Here is an 18,193-nt window from a genome sequence, read left to right on the forward strand (position 1 = left end):
CTCCGGATGCTGTATCTCATGAATGGATGGGCGGATTGACTTCAGATTTTCAGGATAAGTGGGTCATGGTCAGAAACTCTGGATACTTTTTGTGGGTGATGTTCAAAGTCATATACTGAGGCCAAAGGTCATTTGAGGTCATCAAGTTTATAAATTAATTTTTGGTCTCATGAACATTTCAAATCCTATTGTAACCATGATACTTGTTCATAACTGCATATACCCTCATCTGTTGGTGGTATTCCAGGTCATATACTGATGAGGTCAAAGGTCATTTCAGGTCCATTTGTAAAATACCATTATTTAAGAGTTTTGGTTTTCATATCAACAGTTCAAATCCTATTGCAACCATTATTATGTTTTATGGATCCAAGTGTGTGAAAATATTGGATCCAACACATAATAATGATAAAATTGGATGCGTTACGCCCAACATTTATTGGTCTCGCTATGAGTTGTACAATATTGAACTCGACTACGTCTCGTCCAATATTTTAAAACTCATAGCTCGACCAATAAATATGGGCTCAACCAATCCAATTTTATATCAAACTTGGGTCATAGCTGCACTGTGGGAACCCTCATCTATCGGTGTTGTTCAAGGTCATATACTAAGGTCAAAGGTCAATTTGTAAAATACCATTATTTAAGACTGTTGGTCTCATGAACAGTTTAAATCCTAATGCAACCAAATTTGGGTTGTCCCTGCATTATGGGAACCTTCATGTATTGGTGGTATCCAAGGTCCCATGGAGGTCAAAGGTCATTTGAGGTTATGTTTGTTTGTTTACCACTCATACAGTGTGACATTTTAATCTTTCTTAATTCGCTGGAATAGTCATTACATCATCACCTTGGATAAAGACAGCCATGCATACAATTTGAAGTGTTTTGGTTCAAGCACCTCTCAAGGACAGTCCCCTGTGTACCATGTTTACACAGTATGACCAATTGGATTTTTGGAAACCAACCAGTTGGTAAAAAGAATATGATAATTTCTGACAAAACTTCACATTTTTAAGACATGTAAGCAGGATATTATGATTTATTTTACTAATTACTATAACTGGACAAATTTTTAGATCTTAAAACTGTCTAGTTTTTGAGATAATGCCATTCAGGTGGATGTAAACTTCTTTTGATCAACACAAAGTCAATAGGAACCATGCATGACTGGGAACATGTCCTTGAACCAAAGTAGGCATACAGGCTGTATTATGACATCACACTATTCCAGCGAATTTAAATCGCCCCATGGTGGAGGCATCCCATGGTGCAGGCATCCCAATCGACGCCTTGCGTCAAAAACCGTGATGTTTCTAGTTGGTTATGAAACAATTTTGTTGACCATTTTGTCCAAGTTATTTCTTTAAGTACTGGTTCTTGTTTGAATAATGCATGTTCTAAAAGCAAGTTACTTGATTTAATGGACTAATACCATTGATTTGTTGTTTACATCAGTGTTAAATGGATTGTTTTAACTAATCCTAATTAATATCTTTTGTTTTATCTTTTCAATAACATTATAAAGATCCAATTTATCCAAGTTTATCTTGCCTGACAAATGTCTCACTTTGCAAATGGGCTATGCATTATGATGATTTGATCACAGCACATTTGAATCCTTTGCCTTAATTGTCTCCTTTTGGACAAAGAAATGAATGAGCAAATATAAGAATAACAAAGGTACAAACTTGCAAATACATATAGTCAATATACATATTAACCAGAGAAGATGCACTTCCCATAATGCATTTCTTCCATTTTAATTCCCTGTACTGATTTGATATCTACTGCAACATGGGCTGATAGTGACACAAAAACTACCTCAATGAACAGAGCACATCCAGATCTTGCACAATATGTTTATTTCTTGACTAGTCTATTCTTAAAATGAAAACAAATGAAGGGACCCTGTACAAAGTAATGGGAGTGTCTTATGATGAAATTAGGTGATGTATCATGTTGCAAAGGATTCTGGGAAGGGTTAGATATATCTTCTATGCAGTGCATAGTATGCACCCCAACAGATGTATACTCCTCCCGTACACATACACACCTAACAAACACGTCTTCAGGTGGCATATATAGGTCCTTGGAAAACTGAAATTTAAGTTAAAGTCATCCTGCTAAAACCAACACAAAAACCGAACACACCTTGACACCCCCACCACACACACCCCACCCCCCCCTATGCCAACCCCAACACACACCCCTACACAGACAATTATAATCTGTGATTTAAATCTGATCTCTAAACCAAGCTGTAGTTTCATTTCCTTGACCTAATGGAGTGACAGGAAATGATAATAAGACATTTGGCACAGTGAGTGGTCATCATAATCATCATTTCCTTGTCATTATTATCTATGCTTTGTGCTTTATGCAGAGTTGCCAAACCCTCGATTAAGTAGCCCAATTGAGTGACTTTTGTAGATTTTCCTGTCCCATAGAAACCATTGGTTAAATTAAATTAGGTGACTTTTCGTTATTAGCTTCAATGACTACCGGTTTCCTGTTCCATAGGAAGCTATGGTTAATAGTGAATTTTTTATGTTTTGGCCCACAATTTGGGCAACACTGCATTCACATAGTGCCAGGATCATTTTTTAACTGCACGTAAAGCCCATGCGATAATACTGAAACTTGAGGTACAGCACGTATAGGAAGAAGACAACATTGCAACATAAGCGAGTAATCTGCGTTTCAGTTATGAAGATTTGTAGAAATGTGTGAGCACTTGTTGCATTTTGTGGAATCTTCATGATTTTGAAACTACTGCCTGATTTGATTTGATTAATTCAGCCGAGTGATTAATCAGATCTACTGGAACAATAGAACTGTTGTAAGCGCTTCTTATTAGAAGATTATGATTTATTTTTGTACTAACCAGGATTATAAACAACACAAATGAATATGTTATTAGGATTACATATTAAATAGATGAAATAGTATTTCGGTGTTTAGTGTTTCTATATCATAATTATAAAGATGAGATTGCTTGATACCTTGTTGTTTCTTAACCCCTGAGCACTACCTGCCGATCTAACATTGCCTCTGATTGGTCAATTACATGATATCTTCATTTTAATCACCAATCAGAACGGAGCTTTGCAAATAATTCACCCCAATATTTTTGTGTGAAGAAATTATTCTAACAATGTTGCTGATTGGTCCAATTGATAATGAAAACTTCTTTTTGGCCAATCAGCAGGTAGTTCTCACATGGTTAATCATCTTCCAGAAGAGAACTTTGACTAACTGACCTTGAATTCTTCTGCTTCTTTGTATTCTCTTCCGCCCCAGAAGAGAATTTAAGTCTTTTGTTTTCTAACTGATCTGTCATTCTTTGATTTTGTTTTCTCTCCAGCCTCAGGCACCAGAAATCCCACCTGAGTTGGATGCCAACAAGGAGCAGAGGGAATTAATAGCTCAACTTGAAGCTAAAAATAGGTAAGAGACGGATTCAAAACGCAACCACCGGTTCCATCCGGTTGGAGCCAGTTTCTATTGTTCTAAACAAAGGAACACTGTTGAGCCGCCATCAACCGCCGGTCAACTGGCGATCTAGGTGTGCCTTATTAAGAGGAGTGTGGAATATATAGGATGATTAAGGCATGGACTAATTATATAGAGCACGTAGTGCGATGGACTTGAAACTCCGTTCGTCGACGTGAGGCCAGCGAGTCGTCACACTTGCAACATGTGGACGTAGGTGGCAGCAGCATTTTTCTTTAATTAGCGTAAGTCTTCACAGCACTACGCATATTTTTTTTACGTAGCTTTTAGTACTATCGTGGTGGCAGCAGCATTTTTCTTTACTTTTCCAATATGGCGGCGCCCGTGAATCAATTTGGTGCCTATTGGCGACGCCATCGGATGCCGTGTATGCGCAGGGTAATACACAGGGAAAGCCGACGCTGTCGCCACCATTTTGTATTGCGCTAGTATATGAGTTGCAACGGCCTGATTAAGGCTTCACAAATCCTAATTTCCCCATTAAATTTTTTTTAAATTAATCTCTTAAGTTTTTTAAAAAATAATTGGAGCCTATATTGTTTTCCATACCTGGTCCAATTGACAATGTCACATATAGGTTTGTTGGTCACAGTGGCTAATTACCGAAGAAAAGATGTTGAATTGGGATTGTAGTGTGATACAGTTCTTTTTACTAGATAAGCCAGGCGTGCACATCAATCAGTTCAAAAGGGTGCCGAAATCCATACACCCTTTATGGAAGATATGACCCTCAATCATCCACACAGGTAGGGTGGATTTCAAATGTGGTTATTAAGGTCATGTCTTCCATATTTCAATTGTAATAACCCATTCTCCTCTGCCAGCTACTTGGTTAGCAACTTTTAGTGAGTGAGGTGTTTCGTAGCTTTTTTTGCGACAATTTGCTTTTGAGCCAGTCAGAACCCCGCGTCCCTGTTAATCAAAGGTCGGTGACCCAATCGACAGCCTTGTCCTCCATTTTCATTCATCAAAACTGAAATTTTGGTATCAAAAGAAAGCTCACATTTTTCTCATTACCCCAGTGAAATTTAACGTCCGAGATATATTTCGTCTAAATAGTGTGAACAAAAACATAGTGATTTGTGGTTACCACACCAGAAGTGTATGTAATATCCTATGAGGCATTGTTATACACGCTTTTGCTTCTCATATCAAAACCGCTGCAGCAATGTAACTCAAAAGTTGGAAACAAATTGTTGTAATAGTAGGTATCAATCCGAGATAGAAAATAAAAGAGATGAAAAATCGGACCATGCCTCCTTAACCCTAACCCGCCTGAATACTACAAAATACTACTTGATATATGCGCTGTTCTTGCATGCAACCCACGTGGTTTGATGACGCAATCGCCCTAAGTGATATATAGGCATGGTTTCGCTGGCCAGCGAAGCCCAAGACCCGTGGCAAAGTGTCGCAGACCGAGTGCTTGGCATGCGAGGGGTCTCGGGTGCGAATCCCACCCAGAGCAAACAACTTCTTTCCTTCTTTTCTCTCTTTATTCTTTCCTTCTTTCCCTTCCGTCGCCGAAAAGCCCTTAGGGGTTAGGGTTAGGCTGTGTATGCACTAAATAGGTAAGCAACAATTCTCTGTAAACAAGTGTAGCAATATGTGAGATATATGTCAATACAAAACAAACTAAATTGAACTTTTTTCAATTTTGTAGAGAAATCATGAGGGAAATTCAGCGATTGCGACAGGAACACGATGAAGCCATGAGGGCGCACCCACAGCGCAACCCAACTCTATTAGCCGAGCTTAGGTTGCTAAGGCAACGTAAAGATGAGCTTGAGTTGAGAATGGCGGCGCTACAGGAGAGTAGGAGGGAATTAATGGTACAGCTGGAGGGACTTATGAAACTACTTAAAGTAGGTGTAAGTGTTTGGGGTTTGCTGGTGATGGGACTGATGACATTAACACATGGATTGGTAGATGAATTGCTAACATAGATTCAGATTTATTTATTGACAAATACCAAATATAAAGGTATAGTCAAATACAAAGTACGCAACATTAAAGACACATAGGCCTACTATTTAAGCTTTTTAAAGTAGAGTTACATGTTTGGGGTTCTGTGGATTTGTAAACAACTTACGCACTAATTACTCTAGGTAGAGGGGATATGAAACTACAGGTAAATTAAGTAGTTCTTGGCCAACCCGGAACATGTGTGTTGCGTCTATGTTGCGTAATAAGCGTGTACGCATTGTAAGACGCATGTATGCTTTCTTCTGTACTGCGCTATCTGCGTGTGTGTTTCTCACAGAGCCACTAAAGTTCTTAATGTTCGAGTTTGGCCAAGAATTACTTAATTTATCTGTAGCTTGATGTAATTAGTGTTTGGGTTTGTTGGTTGGAGATGGGATTGAGGACACATTTCATTCCTCTAACATCACTGATAACACATTGCATGGACCGGAAAAATATCATTTCATTTCGTCACCATTTGGTGTGTTGGCTCTGTTTCATACTTGCTAATAATCTTCACTGAAATTACAAGTCAGTAAGAATATTCAGTTCTACAGGTGGAAGAAAATAATAGTTATGTGCCTTTTGATTTCACACTAAATTCAATAAGAATGATCTGAATAAGATAGGACACTTTACTTGCTGAGAAGACATCTTCCCACAATGCATTTCTTCCATTTCAATTTTCTGTACTGATTTGCTATCTAGTATCATGCAATGGGTTGAGTGAGAAAAAGTACATCAATGAACAGAGCACATCCAGATCTTGTAAAAGATGTTGATTTCTTGACCATTGACCCATGTTTAGCCAGTCTATTCTCAACATAAAAACAAAGGGAACCTGTACAAATTAATACGAGTGTTATTGGATGTAATGAGGTGATGTAACAAGTTGCAAAGGTTTCTGGGAAGGGTAATATATCTTCTTTACTTAACATCTGCCAAATTATCAGCCTCTTATATACAAACTATATTTTGATTGGTTACAAAGAGAGCTATATCATGTAATGAGCCAATCAGAGATGTGATAAGAAGAGTCAGTAGGGCTGAAGGAGATCTATAACCAACATTTTGATTGGTTACTCAGATGATTATATCATGTAAGTAACCAATGAGGGACACTGTTAGAAATGCAGTTGTGCTCATCTTGATTTTGTCCACATTTCTTTACAGAGTCATGGTTCACCAAGTTCCAGTCCGAATCACAGAAGACGACTCAGCGGTAGTGGCGGCGAAGGAGGAGGCGGTGGGTCAACAGCTACCACACCGGCAAGCAGGTCAACACCCTCCACCCCTGGACAGGGTGAGGGGTCACTGTCAGGGGTGGGAGGGGATGTGAAGCAAGCATTTGATCAGTCTGGAGGGAGTCGGAATCTAAGGAATGATCTGTTGGTTGCTGCTGACTCAGTTACTAGTGCAATGTCATCACTTGTTAGGGAACTTAATTCAGGTAAGGAGTTGAGGGTCTGGAGGGTCAGGGTGAGGGGTCACTGTCAGGGGTGGGAGGGGATGTGAAGCAAGCATTTGATCAGTCTGGAGGGAGTCGGAATCTAAGGAATGATCTGTTGGTTGCTGCTGACTCAGTTACTAGTGCAATGTCATCACTTGTTAGGGAACTTAATTCAGGTAAGGAGTTGAGGGTCTGGAGGGTTAGAGTGAAGGGTCACTGTCAGGGGTGGGAGGGGATGTGAAGCAAGCATTCAATCAGTCTGGAGGGAGTCGGAATCTAAGGAATGATCTGTTGGTTGCTGCTGACTCAGTTACTAGTGCAATGTCATCACTTGTTAGGGAACTTAATTCAGGTAAGGAGTTGAGGGTCTGGAGGGTTAGGGTGAGGGGTCACTGTCAGGGGTGGGAGGGGATGTGAAGCAAGCATTTGATCAGTCTGGAGGGAGTCGGAATCTAAGGAATGATCTGTTGGTTGCTGCTGACTCAGTTACTAGTGCAATGTCATCACTTGTTAGGGAACTTGGTTCAGGTAAGGAGTTGAGGGTCTGGAGGGTCAGGGTGAGGGTCACTGTCATGGGTGGGAGGGGTGTGAAGCAAGCATTTGATCAGTCTGGAGGGAGTCGGAATCTAAAGAATGATCTGTTGGTTGCTGCTGACTCGGTTACTAGTGCAATGTCATCACTTGTTAGGGAACTTAATTCAGGTAAGGAGTTGAGGGTCTGGAGGGTCAGGGTGAGGGTCACTGTCATGGGTGGGAGGGGTGTGAAGCAAGCATTTGATCAGTCTGGAGGGAGTCGGAATCTAAGGAATGATCTGTTGGTTGCTGCTGACTCAGTTACTAGTGCAATGTCATCACTTGTTAGGGAACTTAATTCAGGTAAGGAGTTGAGAGTCTGGAGGGTTAGAGTGAGGGGTCACTGTCAGGGGTGGGAGGGGATGTGAAGCAAGCATTTGATCAGTCTGGAGGGAGTCGGAATCTAAGGAATGATCTGTTGGTTGCTGCTGACTCAGTTACTAGTGCAATGTCATCACTTGTTAGGGAACTTAATTCAGGTAAGGATTTGAGGGTCTGGAGGGTCAGGGTGAGGGGTCACTGTCAGGGGTGGGAGGGGATGTGAAGCAAGCATTTGTTCAGTCTGGAGGGAGTCGGAATCTGAGGAATGATCTGTTGGCTGCTGCTGACTCAGTTACTAGTGCAATGTCATCACTTGTTAGGGAACTTGGTTCAGGTAAGGAGTTGAGGGTCTGGAGGGTCAGGGTGAGGGTCACTGCCATGGGTGGGAGGGGATGTGAAGCAAGCATTTGTTCAGTCTGGAGGGAGTCGGAATCTAAGGAATGATCTGTTGGCTTTTCTGTTTTGTATCATGTTTGGTTCCTACATTTTGTATTATCTACTATTGTTTTCATATTATCATGTATACATGTATATATCAGGTCTTCCAGGGAGACCAGTACATTTGTATTGATGGAATTTTCTGAATAAATAACGAATAAATAAATAAAATGCCTGAAGGGTGAGGGTAAGAAGTCACTGTCAGGGGTGGGTCAAGGAGTTGAGATGTGGGGTGATTGTTAGGAGTGGGTGGGGACATGAAATAGTCATTTGACCAGCAGTCTGGAGAATGATTCATTTACGGCAGGACAGGTCTGAACATATGATATAAATGTGCTATTCCATTTGAAATCGATACACCCCCTATGGAAGACATAACCTTAATCTCCCACACAGGGAGTGTGAATTTCAAAATGGAATCACCCAATCAGGTAGCCCCATTTGAAATTCGCATCGCCTGTATGTGTGGGGAACCAAGGACATGTTTTCCATACAGTGTGTATGGATTTCAATTGGAAAATCCCAATACAGAGTGCTGAGATAAGTCATCAACTCCTCCACATTTGAGATGGTCAGAGGGTGGGAGTCATTGATCTGGGTGGGTCTGGAGGGCCAGACACGAATAATCTTAGAAATGATATACTGATTGCTATGACTCACATGAGATCATTGGAAATTTTCTAATGTGTTGATGATCTCTAAAAGATGATGGAAATTCTTGTAGTGGCATTGTTAACAAGTTTTAATTACTATAATTCTTTGTTGCAGCTGATGATGATGATAGTCCTGACGAAGATAGAATAACAGTTAGAAGTACTGGTAGAAGGAGAACCTCATCTAATAACAGAGACAGTAATAGAGTAGGTATGTATCACACATCACCACTGGGGCACCCTTCACCCTCCCGCACCCCCTATCCCACCCCACCCCACCCCACCTTCGATTTGGGTGTATTCCTGATGAACGACAGTAATAAAGTTGTAAGTATCATCCATGCTATCAGGGCATTCCCTTCATATTTTGGTCAGAGTAGGGTTCACTGTCAGGGATAGGAACGATGGGTTAAGGAGGCAAGGTATGGAGAAGCTGAAGATTTAAGTAGTCATTTCAGTTGTAATCAGTGGGTCTGCTGGATCAGAAGTTGAAACAGTCATTGTACTTACCCCCCCCATTAAAGAAGGCAAGTCAACTTTATGGGATTTTTGCCTTCCATTCAATAGCCCCCCCCCCTTTCCTAGAACTCGGCTTTTGAATCACAATGGCTATTCCATATGAAATTCATATACCCCCTGCAGATGACATGACCTTAATCTCCAACTAATCTCCAACATATGGGGTGTAAGTTTCAAGTAGTCTCTTCCATAGGAGTTTATGGATTTCAACCGGAATAGCCCGACATATATTCTGTGCTTTTTAATTTACTTCATTTGTCTTCTCTCTCAGATATCCATATGGACGGAGCATCTGTGACGTCAAGCAAAATGTCCGACCAGGATTTCATTGCTGAATTACATGCAAGAAAAGATGGAACACGTGGTATGGTACATGACCATGGACATTCTACAGGGCATGATACGTAAGTAGAGAAAGGACAAGCAGGAATGGAGAGAGAGAGAGAGAGAGTACAGGCCTGCCAACTACGTTTTCCCGTATTTCATATACAAGTTTTTTCCCAAGAAAATATGGTTTTTACCATTCTCCAAAAAAATTAAAAATCCCATTTAAAAAAGGCTGCAAATGTAGACTATAAAAGTTGACACAACACAAACCCTGATGTTGTAAGCTAGCGCATCAATGATTGGTGCATTGGTATGTAAACAAAGGCATATTAACCAATCAGAATGTTGCATACGAAAGCACTAGGTACCCTGTGAGAATCATTAATGGCTGCCATTTGTACACTGAGCAGCAAGTGCCAGCAAAGACGAAAATTTCATGATCAGTTTGAGCATGTATTTTTAAAAATGGCTTTGACCTCGTCAACTCAAAATTAAAAAAAAAGATCAAAGGAAACAATCCTTGAAACCAGAGTATTCGTGAAATGGAAATTCATAAAGTCGTCTTGAAAACGAGAAAATCATGCACAATGTGCAATTTGAAAAATATGACTTTTGGGGTTTTGGAATACAGTTTTGTGATCTCAAAGGTTGACAGGTCTGAGAGCATGGCAGAACTAACTGCAAGAAGAAATGGAAAATGTATTGTGATACATGTATGTCCATGGCCATTAAACAGCGCATAATATACTAGCGAGTGAGTGGGCAAAAGAGTTGGAAGACGAGAAAAGCGACAGATCAACAATAGAGAGGGATTATTTTCCAGGAAATTTGTAATTTAATCAGAATTTGTATGATTTGATACACACAGATCAGGGCAAACAGACGATGGTGAATCGTACGTACGCACAGACGACGACAGTTACATAGCAACCGATAACGAGTCCTACGTCAGAACGGACGATGAGAGTTACATGAGAACGGACGACGAGTTACCTCGTGTAACTGATGATGAGCTCAAGGAAGCTAGGGTAAGCTTATCGGATGAGGACAAGAAATAAGATGTGTACAGACGCAAAACTTCAAAATTATGCAGGTTACTGTTAAAAGTGGTTATTTTCGCATAGAATTTTTCGTGATTTTCGACAAAGTGGAACAGGATTTTGCCTTTATAATGCTATCATCATTATATGGCAGAAGTTCATATTTACATGTTCTTAAACTTATTTGTGAACGAACCTTTATTCACAAAAATGGGTTATTCCAGTTGAAATCCATACACCTCTATGGATCGACATGATCTTAATCTCCCATACAGGTAGTGTGAACTTCAAATGGGGTTACCTGAATGGGTGACTCCATTTGAAATCTACACTCCCTGTATGATAGATTAAAGCCATATCTTCCATTGGGGTGTATGGATATTAACAGGAATAGCCCAATTACCACTTATACAGTACTTTTTATTTCACAAATTACCAATTATTTAGTTCAATGTTTCCACATTTTTATCCAATGCGACTAACGCTGCCGTTTTTGGTTCTCTGTCGGCGGAGATTTTTTCGTTATACCGCTGTGAGTTTCTGCTCTAATGATTATCTTGGTCCGGGCTTCTTCGTAGTCCAAACATTTTTTGAACAGCAACATATGTCATGAGAACAAAATGTAAGCAAAATAAAGAATAAGAGGGATTTTTCTTTTGTAATCCAAACATTTGTGAAAGAATGGCGGCATTTGTCGTGAGACGAAATGTAAGCAAAATGTTGAACTAAATATTGGTCCTTGCTCTGCTAGTATCTAAACTGAGCTCAAAAAGAAACTTATAATTTTTTACAACTTGTGAATCACAAGGTCATATCTTAAAATACTGTCAATCAAAATGAACCAAAATTACACACAGGATTACCTTAATACTTACTCAAAACACATGTCAGTAACCAAGCAGTTGTCCAACTGACACAACGGCAAAATGCACTGTCATGGGACAGCTTCCTGGACTTCCTTCACTTTCACAGCCCAACATTTGGCACCCAGGACAAAATATCTGTGAGAATGCACACAAGATCCTTGCACAGATGATAAAACGGTGCTGCTTTCTGCTTTTCATACACTTTTTTTCATGAAACAGGGCTGGGCTGTGAATGTGGTCCAGGAAGCTGTCCCATGTCAGTGCATTTTGCTGTTGTGTCAGTTGGATAACTGCTTGGTTACTGACATGTGTTAAGAGTAGAGTATTGAAGTAAATCTGTGTGTAATTTTGGTTCAATTTGATAGACAGGATTTCAAGATATGACCTTGTGAAAAATTATAAGTTTCTTTTTGAGGCCAGTTTAGGTTGATGCAAAGTGGGGAATATATTCAATATTTATTCTGGCGGTGTAGTTACTGCTAAGCCTGCATTTTTGGTGTATTTAAAAAAATATAAAAAAATCTATTAAGGGGGCATTTTGAGCTTTGCTTTGTTAAAGCATTAGACATTTTTACTAATGGGCCATTCCAGTTGAAATCCATCCATCTACCTCCTATGAAAGTCATGACCTTAATATCCTGTACAAGGTTACCTGAATGGGTGACTCTATTTGAAATCTTCACCCCCTGTGTGGGAGATTAAGGTCATGTCTTCCATAGGGGGTGTATGGATGTCAACTGGAATAGCCCAAAAAGTTTTGGTTTCATTTGGGTATTGTTTTTCTTTGCTTGTACACATGGTTGCCAAACCCGCGATTTGGTAGCCCAATTGGGCGACTTTTGAAGATTTTTCCCGCGACTTTTGACAATTTCCGGTCCCATAGAAACCAATGGTTAAGAAAAAAAATTGGGCGACTTTTCAACATTGGCTCCCGCGACTTCAGATAGTTTCATGTCCCATAGAAACCAATGGTAAAGAGAAAAATTGGGCGACTTTTCGATTTTTTGACCCGCGATTCGGGATGAAATCTTTTGGCAACCCTGACAATGTTAGTTGGTTCCATGAATTCATGCAACTAATACATCATTAGATGTTCAGTTTACAATTATCTTATATTTGAGGACTGTATTAGGAGACTTTGAGGGGTCAGTGACACAAAGACATAACTCCTTTTTAGATAATATGATCTTTGTGTCACTGACCCCTCGACTTGTTAAAATGCTATGCAATTGCTCTTACAAGTATTCATGCCACATTTTTTTAATCAGTCTTGTTTAAAAGTCCATATGCAGAATTCTTAATTAAGTCTGTGGGCTTGCCATCGGCTTCAACACATTTTCTCAAAATATCAAAAAGCCATCTCAAGAACATGTGAACCAATACTAGGCTTGTTTGTGCTCATTTTAATACAATTTTCATATTGATTCCAAATATGGAAATGCACAATTCTGTGATTTTCTTTGAGCGAATAGAGTTGTCCTGATACAGTCGTTAAAGTTTTGATAATAAAATAATTATCAAAGATAGTACTCAGAGTAGATGCAATAATGTTATAGTCATAAGACTTCATTTTACCACTAACATATGTATTGGCTTATTGCATTTAAAATGCATACTCCCCCTGTGGAAGATTTTGGAAATATAACTTTCACAGGAGGAGTATGAATTTCAAATAAATTGATCACATTAGCAGCTCCATTTGAAACTCAGCCTCCCTCAGTGAGAGATTCGGTTGAATCTTTTTTCATAGGGTGTATGAAATTAAAATGGAGCTGCCTAAATGTGACACGATCAAGAGGAATGAGTCGGATGTCGCTAATATTGATTTTGAGATATTAGCAAAGAAAGTGTTAAAATTCTTTTGTTTTATATTGTTTTCAGTGATTGATAAATGTGTACATCCATATCAAAAGCGATGCACTTGTCGGCTGCTACATGTGTCTTTTTACATAATAGTTATGAATAAATACCAGACTCAACTCAAGTGGAGGTCATTTCAAATCATCCCCAAGTCACATGGTTTAGAAATACAGACAACATTCCATAACCATGTGACTTGGGATGATTTTAAGTGACCCCCACTTGAGATGAGTATGGTATTTATTTCTAGCTATTATGTGAAATGAGACACATGTAAAGCATTACAAGTGCATCGCTTTGATATGGATGGACACAAATTGACATAACCTTGCAAAGAAACGCGTTGTATCAACATGGGGTTTTCAGTTTCTGAAAGCGCTAAATGTCCTTTTTAGAAACATGTGTAAAACTCATTTTTGACCAGGGTCGACATGTGACTCATTCCCCTTGATCATGTCACAAATGTGTTCATTCCATTTGAAATTCATACTCCCCTGTGGAAGATATTTCTGAAATCTTCCACATGGGGAGTGTGCATTTCAACTGAATAGCCCATTTAGTTTTGCCTTGAAATCTTGATTTCAATTGACTTTGTTACGGTCAATGTGAGCTTAATATTTAAGTTATTTTGGGGATTTTTTTTTTTTGATAGATAAAATTTTTGTGCTGTCTTTCTTAAATTGGTACTATCACGGTTTGTTGCATAATATGCTCTTGATATAAAACCCAAGTTTTTCTCAATGCACCTGGATATGAGTCATGGTTTGTTGCGTAATTATGTTCTTGATACAAAACCCTGAGTTTTCTCAATGCACATGGATGTGAATAGTGCACATGCAAATGAAGTGCATCATATTTGAAGTGCACCTGTACACTTGTGCCACTGACTAATACAGAGGTTAAAGGTCACTACTGCAGAGTTTGCAATGCAATGAGTGTAAATTCTTTTTGAAAATTGTACATATGTTTTGTTTTGTTTTTTTTTGGCTAAAAATTGCCAAAATGTTTTGCAAAAATGTATTCCTATTTTAAAGCAAGTGCTGCGCTGAAAGTCAGTTTCTGACAACAAAAAAAGCCATGAATTTTTTTTTGAAAACCAGCAAAGCATGAGGGAAGCACCAAGCAACCTGGCAATCTTGAAATCCTGTTGCCATGCCGATTATTTAAAAGCTCATGATTTTATAACAAACAATTATGAAGAAAAAAAAATTGCAATTTTGAAAATAAAATATTTGCCTTCACAATTATTTCATTAACCAATTGGGCTATTCCAGTTGAAACCAGTACACCCCATGGAAGACATGACCCTAATCTTTTACACAGGGAGTGTGAATTTGAAATGGGGTTACCTGAATGGGTGACTCCATTTGAAAGTTACACCCCCTGTGTGGGAGATTAGGCTCATGTCTTTTATAGGGGGTGTATGGATTTCAACTGGAATATCCTGTTCATTGTATACGGTTAGAGATGCCTTCTCTATGGGAAACCTGTCATATTGATACATATTGGTGGACTAAAACTAATTTACCTCAGACATTTTGTGGCAAAATGCACTATTTGTCCTTCCATGTGCCACATCAAACTTGGTAGAATGAGCGTTCTCCATTTGATTTCCTTTAGAAATGCACAATTCTGATTGTAGCAAAATGCAGATGAAATAGCAGAGCACATATACGGTAGTACCCCTGATTTAGTGCCTCATCAGTTGAAGGGACCCCATTTGAGTACCTCACTTCAAGGTCCCTCTGACTGAGTACTTTAGTTAAAGGCACCCCTGACTGAGTACTTCAGTTAAAGGACCCCTGATTCAGTACCTCAGTTTAAGGTACCCCTGAGCACCTCAGTTCAAGATATCACCAATTGAGTACCTCATCAGTTCAAGGTACTCCTATTTAGTACCTCAGTTCAAAGCACCCCTATATAGGAGGCATCTGACTGTGTTTTCATATTAACAAAATGTTTCATAAAAGCATCCATCTTTTTTTTCTTTTCTCCATTTCCATTCCATTATTATCATACCATGTGCTGACTGCCATTTGGTTTGTCCATACCCATTTTATGTTTGTCCGTCTACCTACCAGCATCTATGATGAAAAGTGCAAGTTACACACAAAATAAAACATGTTAGTAGTTACATACATAGTATTGCCAGTTTAATGTACATGTAGTGTTACCAGCCTAAGATGCTGTTCATTTTAAGTATATCCAGTTGATTGATAAGTAATAGGGTTTGGTCCAAGAAAGGTCTATCTGCAATAGCTGCCCTGTAGACAATTTCACCATTTCTGCATTCTATATTGTACACACACTACGCCCTAAATGTCTGACCTTTGAACCCAAATTTGTGAACACCCCATGTAACACTGCACCTGACTAGCATGCAGAACATTTAACAGGCCATAACTGGTTTTTAAACCTTACTCCATTTATGGCTTGTTTAATGCTCTGTGTGCTAGCCTTAGACCTCAACATAAAAAGTCTCAAGTTTTGAGATATTTTCTCAAAATATCAAGAGCTATCCAGAACCACTGAACCAATACTAAGCTTGTTTGTACTCATTTTAGTGCATTTTTCATGCTTATTCCAAATATGGTCATGAAAATGTACAAATCTGAAATTTTGAATTGAAAAAAAAAAAATTGTCATCTGCAGTTGACATCTGCATGGAGAGAGTTAAGCCAAAATAATTGCAGTCTGTCTGCTAAGTTGAAAACTCCTTCAGTCAGGCTTTCAGGTGCAGCGTTACATGGTGGTGTACACAAATTTGGGTTCAAAGGTTAGATGTTTTGTGACTTGCGATTGGTGCTAACATTTTTTCGGCAACTCTGGTAGTATACTTTAAAAAGAACAGCCTCTTATATCATGTACAGTAGATAGAACAGACAGTGTAGGCTAGTTACCAGTTTAAGGAATTAAAAAATATTGTGCTTTTGTGGTATCCATCTTTGAATATTGAATATTTTTGACCAAACTGACTAGTTTTAGTTTAGTTTATGTTGTATTGTATTTGTTTCTTAGCTTAGATCTGTATTGTGACACAAACAAGTGAGATGACTGTCATTAAATTCAGCTCTCGGATATTTTATTTTACTATTGGCTCATATAATATGGCCAGAAACCATTGAAAATGCATGAGTTTTCGCAGGTGTTTAGAACATTAATGCTCTGTATGCTAGCCATAGGCTTCAACATAAGAAGGCCAAGTTTTGAGATATTTTCTCAAAATATCAAGAGCTATCTCAAAAACCACTGAACCAATACTAGGCTTGTTTGTACTCATTTTAATGCATTTTGCATGCTGATTCCAAATATGGGCACAATAATATACAATTCTGAAATTTTAGATTTTTAAAGAAAATTTGAAACTTTTTTTTTTATTACGAACCACTCATTTGTGTTTGATTGTGTCATATAATAAGTAGTGCATGAATAGGACAAATCTGATACTATTGCAGTTGAAAAGCATACACCCCCCATGGAAGACATGACCTTAATTTATCACACAGTGTAAATTTCAATTTGAGTCGCCTGAATGGGTGACTCCATTCGAAATCTTCACCCCCTGTGTGGGAGATTAAGATCATGTCTTCTACAGGGGGTGTATGGATTTCAACTGGAATAACTCAATAGTAGCAACCGCCTAGTATGATATGGTAACACAATTCACATTACATTTATAACAAATCATAAATATTGTAGTTTCATTTAGATTTCAGCATAACATTATTTTTAACCAATTAAAAAGTAGGGAGAGGAATGATTTCCATTCTTTAAATGTACTTGAGGAATTATTTAAAAGTACTACCTTCTCAAATTCTAAAATCACCAGAACAAGAACAGTAAAAAATCAAAGGGCAATTCCATAGACAAAATGAAATATACTTCTTCTTTTTTTAACCTTTTTTTTTACAAAGCTGCTAGATATTAAATATAGCTTGCATTTACATGTATTGGGATATTCCAGTTGAAATCCATACACCCCTATGGAGGACATGACATTAATCATCCACACGGGAGTGTGAATTTCAAATTGAGTTCCCTGAATGGGTGACTCCATTTGAAATCTACACCTCTGTGTGGTAGATTAAGGTCATCTTTTATAGGGGTGTATAGATTTCACATGGAGTAGTCCATTTTGCAGTTTTTACTTGTGTATTTCTTATTGCAATCTTTGCTTTATGCTTTGCTAGCACTGCCAACTTTGATAATGCAATGTTATTTGTACTTATATTGCTGTGAATTCTGCATGCTGATAAATGCCAGATTGCATATGAGCTGTCTCTACATAACCTGTCAAGCAGGGGCGTACCAGGCCAATGAACCAAGGGGGCAAAGTTTTCAAATTGTCCCTCTGCCCTGCTATTAAAATGACTTTGACAGGACAAATGTACTGCAATCCCATGAAAATTTGTAATTTTAACACTGAAATAGGTCAAAATTAGGACAAATATGTGATGCGATCAAGCAAACTCAGTCCGAACTCAGAAATATTGATTTTGAGATATAGCCATACAAAGGCAATATTTCCTTTTGTTTCCTCTTATTTTGGAAACTCTTTAATTGCTCGTATCTTTGGAACTGGTTGTTCAATTTCAAAGGTGTTTTCTGCAAAATCCAAATTAACTGCAAACAAGTTGATAAGGTCTCCCTCTATAGTTAACC

General features: G+C 38.6%; 1 protein-coding gene across 1 annotated transcript in view; it reads left to right on the top strand.

Annotated features, from left to right (window-relative positions):
- LOC140139324 (dystrobrevin beta-like) overlaps positions 1-18,193 on the top strand; it is a 174,065-nt gene that overhangs the window by 147,919 nt on the left and 7,953 nt on the right. Inside the window, exons 15-22 of the mRNA XM_072161105.1 lie at positions 3,371-3,453; positions 5,183-5,390; positions 6,658-6,934; positions 7,421-7,665; positions 7,839-7,986; positions 9,035-9,130; positions 9,710-9,842; positions 10,634-10,793. Of these exons, the coding sequence (XP_072017206.1) occupies positions 3,371-3,453; positions 5,183-5,390; positions 6,658-6,934; positions 7,421-7,665; positions 7,839-7,986; positions 9,035-9,130; positions 9,710-9,842; positions 10,634-10,793 (1,350 nt within the window). The remainder of the gene's footprint in view (positions 1-3,370; positions 3,454-5,182; positions 5,391-6,657; positions 6,935-7,420; positions 7,666-7,838; positions 7,987-9,034; positions 9,131-9,709; positions 9,843-10,633; positions 10,794-18,193) is intronic.

Source organism: Amphiura filiformis, chromosome 18 (assembly GCF_039555335.1).
Source record: "Amphiura filiformis chromosome 18, Afil_fr2py, whole genome shotgun sequence".
NCBI lineage: Eukaryota > Metazoa > Echinodermata > Ophiuroidea > Amphilepidida > Amphiuridae > Amphiura > Amphiura filiformis.